General features: G+C 36.2%; 1 protein-coding gene across 3 annotated transcripts in view; it reads right to left on the bottom strand.

Moving 5' to 3' along the window:
* Positions 1–76: 76 nt before the first annotated feature.
* PARP4 (poly(ADP-ribose) polymerase family member 4) overlaps positions 77–9,281 on the bottom strand; it is a 49,266-nt gene continuing 40,061 nt past the window's right edge. For 2 of the 3 annotated variants that reach the window (XM_051627251.1, XM_051627262.1), the window contains 7 exons: positions 8,372–8,518; positions 6,489–7,148; positions 6,014–6,109; positions 5,262–5,363; positions 3,335–3,437; positions 2,329–2,461; positions 77–960 (listed from right to left, as the gene is read on the bottom strand). In XM_051627251.1, coding sequence (XP_051483211.1) covers positions 810–960; positions 2,329–2,461; positions 3,335–3,437; positions 5,262–5,363; positions 6,014–6,109; positions 6,489–7,148; positions 8,372–8,518 — 1,392 coding nt within the window. In that variant the 3' untranslated portion in view covers positions 77–809. Of the gene's footprint in view, positions 961–2,328; positions 2,462–3,334; positions 3,438–5,261; positions 5,364–6,013; positions 6,110–6,488; positions 7,149–8,371; positions 8,519–9,281 lie in introns of those variants that run through there. The other variant, XM_051627272.1, reaches the window with a different exon arrangement.

Here is a 9,281-nt window from a genome sequence, read left to right as displayed (position 1 = left end):
CCTCACATCACCAAGTACCAAAGCATGATTCTGTGCAGCTCCTTCATTTAGAAGAGATAATGTGTGAAAAAGCCCATTAAATTGAAATAAATCCCTTTTAATCTGGTTTTGTTTATAGGTTTCAGTGTTTGGCCCAGTATACAATAAAACTTATCACTTAGGTTGTCAGAATGAAATCAGAATACAGAGTAATAGGAAAAAAAACCCACACAAAACAACTCATTCCTTGTAACAAAACTGACCTATGTCTTCACAAATTGACCGATGACTGATAACAAAAGCAGTGCAGGAGATAATAGTTTTGCTGTTTGCGTTTTAAGGCACAATGTAAGAATTACAAAACCATCCACTGATATGAAGACATTTATTAGTTCTTTGTTGATCACATTCTTTTATCTGACAACACATCTGCAATATTTAACTGCATTACTGAAGTATGCTTGCTTTGCCGTTTAAAAAGTACGTAAGATTTTTAGGAGAAATCAAAACACAGATATTATAAAAGTACTTTTGTGATACGCAGTCAACCAAAGTGATTCATGTAAAAAACCCTGAACTATTAAGGTATTTTTAAGAGAGTTACAGGTAAGTAAAATAGTACATATATGTAAAATCAAGACTTACTTAACTACAAGGCCCTTTATTTCCATACCTTTAAGTCTGTGACTATCAGAATTATTATTCAGTAATAATACAAAATCAATTGTCATAAATTTCAACTTTTTATGGAAAACTGCAAGGAAAGCTAACTCTGCCATTATCTTAAAGAATTATGTGAGAAAATATTTTAAGTAGAAAGATAATTAATGTTAGATAAACTTGATACCCAGTATCTTCTTGGTGGCAGAATCCCAGTTTTCCCCAAGTTCAAGTCGATAGCAAATAGATGGAAATTGTTTTTCAGCTCTTCTTACCCACTCTGTTGCTTTTGTGATCAACTCAAAGGCCCAATGAACACCACTGTATGTAGAAACAAAATTTTATTATTATAATAAAACCTTGTAAATCTACCAACGGAGCTAGAAGAAAATAACTCCTTCTAATGATACTTCTTTGACAGATTAATTTTTCTATACTACTATGATCCAGATTGTATAAAATATTATCTAATGCAGAAAACATCACCATCTGCCCTGTCTTTTTAGAATCTTCCAGATGGGAAGTATATGAACTCATAACTATTACTTGCATTTATTTGCACTATTCCAGTCACCAAAGTGAAGGTCTATGCATTTCATAAAGGTCAACTTGACTCCTCCTTTGTACATTCACATATGGTAGAATTGCTTTCATCCAGCAGCCTGCAATTTCATTTGTATTCCTGACTAGAGCAGCCAAAATTATAGAAGCAGTTTTTCCCTCTGTCAAGGAATTTCAGAAGAGGGAGGAAGATTTCCAGGGCTTTCCTTACTGTTTCTTTATCCTTTATGCCCTGTAAAGTATGAAGTGTGTAAAGCTTCCCATTTTGGCACAAGCAATCAGTTGGTGGCTGGGGCAATCCAGATTGACTGGAGGCCTGTTCCTTCACCCTTCTTTTTAAGACCTTTGTCTTTCTTCCTGCCAGCTGATAATTGTTCACTTCACTCCCCAAAAAAGGGAATTTCCAGATGCAGGGACCTTATATTCAAAAGACCATAGAGAATAGGGACATGGAGAAGTGAGGGGGGCAGGGTTCAGAATAATCCAGAACCTGCATTCCCAATGGTTAAAGGATAAGGTAGAAGTTGGGCTGTAAAGAATCATCTGCTCTACTGATTTCAAGAGTTTGTCCAGAATATTTTATGGTGTAAGCTTGTGAAGAATACCAAGCCATAAATATAATCCTATAAAAGGGTGCAGGCCAACAGGCACAGGTGTCGTGAAGGAAAAATCCAACAGATTTTGTTTTCCTAATTTCTAAACTAAGTGCAATTAGACACTGGCAAAGGCTGGCTGTAAAAAGTTGAGGCTGACGAATCTCCATCCTTAAAGATGGTTAAAACTCAGCTGGGCAAGATCCTGAACAATTTAGCCACCATATGAATTGGCCCTGATTTAAGAAAGAGATGGGCTCCAGAGTTCATATCCAACCTGAATTATTCAATGATTCTAATAAGAAGTATAAAATATCTTTTACTACTTTCTGTAATTCTCAATTTTTGTATCATATTTTGCAAAGCACTCCTTCTCCCTCCATCCTCTTACAAGAAAACACATTCCACCAATATTACTACTTTCCATTCCCTCTTTTACAACCATATCCTGACTCTACATAACAAAACTGATCTTCTGTTTGTTGAGAAGGTTTATATTGCTACATTACACTCTAAGATATTATTAAAAGCACACCTTGAATTAGATGAGCCATCCAGTTTCATCAGTGTTTTGAAAACTATTCCTTTCAGTTCCTTTCTGCACCGTATGAACTGTAGCACAAGAAGAGTGGCAATCAGCTGCAGCAGCTTTTCTTTTCTGTTTGCACCTACAAAGAAGAAAAGTGGTGTTACTGATGAAATGATTTGTCAACAACAGAAAAGGCACTTTCTGCAATGCATTCCATATCCCTTTAAAACATCAGTTCTCCTAATGCTATTGAGTTGTTTCACCTTATAGTCACTACTGTCAAGAGTGTTCACAGGAGTGATTTGACCAACATGCTCCTGGCTTTCAAACTTGAACTTGCTAACACTTTGTTGGGATTTCTGCAGTTTGTGTTTGCTTGGGTCCTAATCTACTTTGATTTTAATACATGCAGTACTGGAAAACTTGTCAGATTTTCATCCTTTGACGAAGGATTGCACCTTCTAATGATTTAGAAAGAAGGAACTGTCTTTTTTCCCAAAAGTTTTCTGCTCTGCTGCCAGCAAAGTGCACCAACTGACAGAATCAAACAGCAAAGTCTCTACAGGAATGCACACTGAATGCTGCAGGCAGTGTGTTTGTAGGGAAAAATTAGATAAATACTATTCACATTATTTGAAATGTGAAAAGCAGAAGTGATCTCTGCCTCTCTCCTAGGAGAGACTTTTCTTCCTTTTTTTTTTTTTTCTTTAGTAGATATTAATATAGCAGATACAATAATTGAGATAAAAGAACCCCTATTCCTACTCCAACTATCTCACAACCTCCACACATTTTTCCAGGAAATGTGCTTAGCAATCAGGACACTATATTGTGAGAGAATTTTTTAAAAAACTGTATTATTAAAATCAGGCACTTTTGAAAACTTTTAAGAGATCAAATTAAATTCTAAGCATTTCTTAGTGAGAGTTCCAATAGACATATAGTGTAGAAACACACATGGATAGGAAATATATCACAATGTACTGCTTTTTAATGACAGAAAAATATTTACCAAGTGACTGAATGCCTTTTCTAATAAGGAAATTGTTAATTAAATTATCAACATCAAATTTCAAGATTTTTCCCAACTGTGGACTGAGATTCCAAGAGCCATCCTACAGAATAAAGAAAGATAGGTATAAGCCAAAGATCCAGGATATTGAAAATGTACTTGGCAAGAACAAAATAGGCACAGGAGAATTACTTTAAATATTTTTTTAAAAAGCTCTCATAAACTCAAAAACTGAAACCCACATAATCCATATAGGTGATTCAAATATTAAACTTCAAAAATCCTTTATATACCATCAAATATCTGTAATTGACCCAGAATGTTGTAGTTGGCCTACCTGGTAAAAAAACCCTTTTACAGTAAGAACAATGTCACTTTTAAATCACTCTAATATAAAATATACACACTGACAACGTAGCCTTTGCAAATTTATTTCAAAAAAATTCCTTCTGAAAATTAGTTTTAAAGGTGCTAAGAAATAAGCATTCTCCTTACTCAAAAGAAACAATACAGGATTCCTCTCCTCTGCTGAAAATGCAGTCTCTATACAATTATTAAGTTTAATATATATGTTGTTAAATGCGATATTAACAAAACCAATCCTATTCCGTTATTGTTTTAATTAGAGAACTCATGAGTAAAATTATCTGCCAAATGGTCCAATCTGCCAATTACCCTCAGGTCAGATGGAAGACAAGCTTTCAACAGGATGTTTAAATACTTATCTTCAATATTTAAATATACTTTTGAAGCTTTACCCATCCTTGCAGCTTTATGTCTTAGAAAACTGTAACCATGGGCACAAATTTATAATCATTTGTTGTAATTTAGAATATATGACTTAAAGGGGAAGTTTAGATAGTAAATTATCCAAATTATGTGAAAAATTGAATATTAAGTTCAATTAGCATAAAAAAACCTGAGAAACTTTTGGTTTTAAAATTCAAGAAGTGGCAATTCTGCTGAAAAAGAAAATACCTTGAACGGCACTTTGAAAGTAAATTCCCACAGAAGTAAATCACAATCATAAATCACACACAGAATGATGCAATAGTAAGAGAGTCATGAGGGTGCAAATACTAGGTGGACTCTGCTGCACAAAGGAACATGAAGCTGGGACATCTGGAAGACTTACTGAGTCTATTGTACAGGATGTACTCCAGGGGAAAGGGAATTCAACATTTCACCAGGCTGAATGGCCACTTTGTCAATTAATGAGAGGAGTTTCCACTGGGGACATTCCACAGTGGCTTCTTCATTTGGATCATGTAATACTCTTGAAAAAACCTCCATCAGTTTACCACTTACAGATACTGACTGTGACACTCACAATCTGATTGTTGATCATGACCTCACTCCTTAAGCTGGTAAGCTCACCAAACTGTGGGACAGGGACTTTTCCCACCACACAGGACATACCAAAAACAACAAGAGTAAACATTTTCCTGCAGGATTCTTGGACATTACAGTTTCCTTCAGTTTCCCTAGCAATTGGTCTGACACTCCAGTGGAAGTTCCTGCTGCAACATCTCTCTCCTCTAAAACCCAACTACTTTTTATTTTCTTGCATAATGTGCATTACTTGCATCCACTTCTTCCACTTAGCTTCCCCTGTATGTTTTTATACTTGTCCCAGTAAGTCCTTAAGCTGCAGACTGATGGAGGCTGTAAAACAAGGTTCTGGAGATGCATTTCTACCTGTTGGTCTTGATTTTATACTGTTCTTCACATACCCATTGCTGAGTTGCCCATGAAATGAATAAAAACATAGTATGACTGATGTCATCATACACTTGTAAAACCTGTTTATAAACATTTTAGAAATGTACTTTGCTTTTTCTCAGAACAGGATTAAAGTAAAAATATTTTTTTCCTTCTATTTATGTTGTCTTTTTAGTAATACACAAATAGCCTCTGCATACTGTACCTGATTTTGGAGTGCAAAAATTTCTTTCCAGTTTACAGAAGTCAACTCACGTCTCTGTTGAATCCTTTCTTTATCTGGTGTTATAAAGCACCTTGATTGTTCCTGGAGAGGATAATGTTAATTAAGACCCTTACCACCATTACCTATGCAGCTATTACATCATGACACAAAGTAATTGCATTTAAAAGTTTATAAACCACTCCTCTTTTTTTTTTAAAAAAAACCTCCTTCTGGTTGAAAAAGGTTCTTCCTCTTTCACTTAGGAAAGCATTTGCACAAACATCAGTCACGGCTGGAGAAAGTTCCTGTTTAGCAAAATTACAAGGAATGAAATAATTCCAGAGTTAGTGAGACATTTTTTCTCTTTTTAATCAAAGCTGTATGTCTTCTGGTATTATGCACATTATCATTATACTGCCATTTGTATGTTAAAATTAAAATTAAAATGTATTGTTCAAAATTAAAATTTCTTACCCTGTTCTGCCTTATACTGGGCAAATCTAGAGTAAACTTTCTCTGGAGATGTTATCACCACTTGTTGGGTCTGATTTTATACTGTTTCTTAAGCATGATGGATTGCCCATGAAAGGAACAAAAACAGCATGACTTTGATGTCATCATTCTCTTTATAAAATCAGTTAAAAGCAAAAAAAAACCCAAATAATGTACACAATGTTTGTCTCCAAAGATAATTTCTCCTTCTGCTTAGATTTTATTTTTAGCAATGCATGAATAGAGGATGGGTACTGCACCTGATCTTGGAGTTCAGGAATTTCATTCCTATTTACCAAACGGCGTCGACAAAGTGGCCGAAACGTAGGACTTGGCATAGAATGGCAAAACTGTTCCTGAACAAACAGAATAATGCTCATTAAGAATCTCATTCTACCACAAAGACTCATATAGCTACTATTTCATGGTACAAAGTAATTCCATTTAGAAGTTGCCTATTAAAGTAGTAAGGAATAAGAGGCAGAATTCAGAGTATCAGATTTATCACTTTGAAAAAGGTAACTGAAACCCAAACAAACAAAAAAGAATGCTTTCTGCATTGCAGGTTCAGATTTCTTGAATTGGAAAGCAGCCTCATTACCACTCCTACCATGTTCTTTTCAGGCTGTGCACCCCCGAACCTCGAAACACAAATCTTTAAGGGAGCTTTCATCAGCTGAAAGCAGCTTGGATTTCAGCATGACATTTGTAGCATCCTACAGATGAAATACTCACCCCAGCACTAAAGCCCCCAGTAAATCCTTCTTCAGGAGTTGGATCATTACAGGTTGGAACTGACTTTTTCTTTGCCAGTCGCACTACTGCTGTTGCTGATCTATCACCTTTAAAAACACTGAATTCGGGAGTGACTTGGTTTTCAACATTAGTCTTTTCAGAATTTGCGCATGTGGGGGTAGGTGAACCAAACAATGCTGAACCCACCATTGGAGGAGGAACACAAGGAGAATAAAGTGGTTTCATGCCTCCCACCAATTCTAGAAAAGAAGAGCAAAGGGGAGAAGCAGGAGGAGAAGCAGGTTTAGGAACATCCATGAAAACACCAGATTTTCTAAGTGCAGGTGCCTGAAGTGAATTGTGTTGAGTCAGAGCAGTTCCTAACGAGGGAAGTTCAGTATCTTCCAGCAGATGCAAGCAATGTGGTGAAGGAGACCTTGTTCCAGATGTCTCTATTGTGGTATCTCCATCCAAACTGGAATCTGATTTGAGGCTGTCAACATCACTTTCAAGATCAGAAACACTGGCAAAGCTCTGTGCCCTGTTTTTTGATGAGATGCTCTTTTGACTAACAGGAACGCCTGAAGACTGAAACTGGAAGCCTGCAGGTTCACCTTGGAAATCAGCTGAACAAAAATGTTGTACAGATGAGGAACATGCCTGTTCAGTAAAATTACAAGGAAACAAGATTATTCCAGAATTAGTAATCAAAACAGTACTTCTTCTAATATAGTGTGGAGTATCATTATACTGTCATTCATATGTTCAAAATGAAAGTAATATATCAGTTAAACTAAACATTTCTTACCCTATTCTATCGTATACCAGGCAAATTCAGAGGAATTGTGATAAAATATGAGCAGAGAGGTATTTTACATTATTAAGATTCAAATTATTAATATAATTATGAGGCAAGGAAGTTCTGCTGTAAAATACTGTTGTACATACACAGAAGAAGGATCTACACAAAATGAAGTGTGGATTCTGCTTCTGCTGCAATTCTGGCACATGTATCAGCTGAGATCCAGTAGCTGCTGCATTCAAACTAGTCAGCCTGGGCTATACTGCCACCACACATCAACATGTATGTTTGGTACTCTTCTGCCTAGGAATTCTTGGGCCAAAGGATCAGGAAAATGGCTTTATATGAGTTGACTTAAGTTACACAACACACACCCAATTATAATTCTAAATAGCTCACAATCTTAATATGTTACAGACTACAGGCTGAGATGATGCTCCTGAGTTGTATTAAATGTTTATCATGGTCATGCGTAACATAATTTAATGGACAAATAATTATTTTCTTGTGTCCCCTACACAATTTGGAGATATAAAGCTTTAATCAGTTAAGACTTCACAGACTGACAGAATTACACCTGCTGGCTAATTGATGCAGGCATCTCTTGTAGTTTCCAAAGTCAAGAGAGAGCTACCATAACCAGCAAACATCCAATGTCACTTGTGCAGGTTTCTCTCATTGCTCCCTCCTCATTCCAGAGATTGTCCCATTGCATGCCAGCAATATGACTTCTTCCAGTCATGCTTATCCCCATTCCCCATAGTCTCTCTGCTTTGCCTGTACCTCTCTGCTAGTGAAGACTTTCTTATGGATAAATACCTGGATTTTCCTTGAAACTCCCCTCCTCTCCCTCTCAGTTTCTCAGAGCTGAATGTAAAGCTCCATCTACACTAGGATATTCTTAGGAGAGAATGCTCTAACAGGTGTTTGATTCTTCTGGAAGGGAGAAGAAGGCTGTAGTATCAAGTTGTCTCTCAAAACTTCTGCTGCACTCATGATATTTTTGGGTCAGGTTCCTCCAAAGTTACCACAATTGGCTAGTATACTTAGCAAGCTAGCAATAAGAACATAGGTTAGTTACCGGGGTATAGCTAACTCCTCCAGCAAATATGAAGCCATAATCCATTGCCTTTCCATCCCAGTCCATGTAAGGTAAAAAATCTACATCTTCTTGAGCTATAATTTCCAGGATGTTTGGAGCATCAGCAGCAGAAGTTTCAGCAGCATCCTAAATAAAAATGCATCACAGTTACAAACCTGAAAAGGGCCTTCCAACCCAAACCATTCAATGATTCTGTGATTCTAGAGACTGCATTTTTCTTTGTGAGTTTGAAATGTATAGAAAACGGGGGATAAACAGATAATGCAGCACATTAAAAATACACAGTATATACAAAAAACCCAGTAAATGTAATGTCACATTTTTTACTATATTGAGGGACATTGTGTTGTCACTAAATAAATTCACATGAAATATAAAGGTGGACAGTATATATTTGTATGTATAAGTTGTTCAAATGCCCAGAATCAAAACAAAATCCAAATCTTAGGCAGTTTTTTTGGTCAGAATCCTATTGCTGTCCTTTAAAGGAAAGCAAACATAAGCATTATTATTAACGTGCTTAAAATACATTGCATTCTGCAGAATCATGTTAAGAAGACAAATTACAAAGGGTAATACAGTGTCAAGCTGAATGGGATGCTTTGGGTATTTTGCATGGTACTGCATTGTGTTGTGTAGGTGCTTTTGCCTTAAAATGTCTGCAATGTTTTGTTCCACTGGGTCAAAAAAGTCATCCTAGACTGGAAATGACATTAAAGCTATGATATTTACAGACATAATTAAAACATAACATTCTAGCAGTCTGTGTCCTCAGAGGGGAAAGTGAAGCCTTTGAAGAACTGCAAAAACAGATCCATAAAAATGAGAATGAGAGACAAGAATCTGTTGACACCCTTGGTAAACAACCAGTTTATGAAATCACACAGGT

Source organism: Apus apus, chromosome 1, assembly GCF_020740795.1.
Source record: "Apus apus isolate bApuApu2 chromosome 1, bApuApu2.pri.cur, whole genome shotgun sequence".
NCBI classification, from domain to species: Eukaryota; Metazoa; Chordata; class Aves; order Apodiformes; family Apodidae; genus Apus; species Apus apus.
This window is presented reverse-complemented; position numbering and strand designations above follow the sequence as displayed.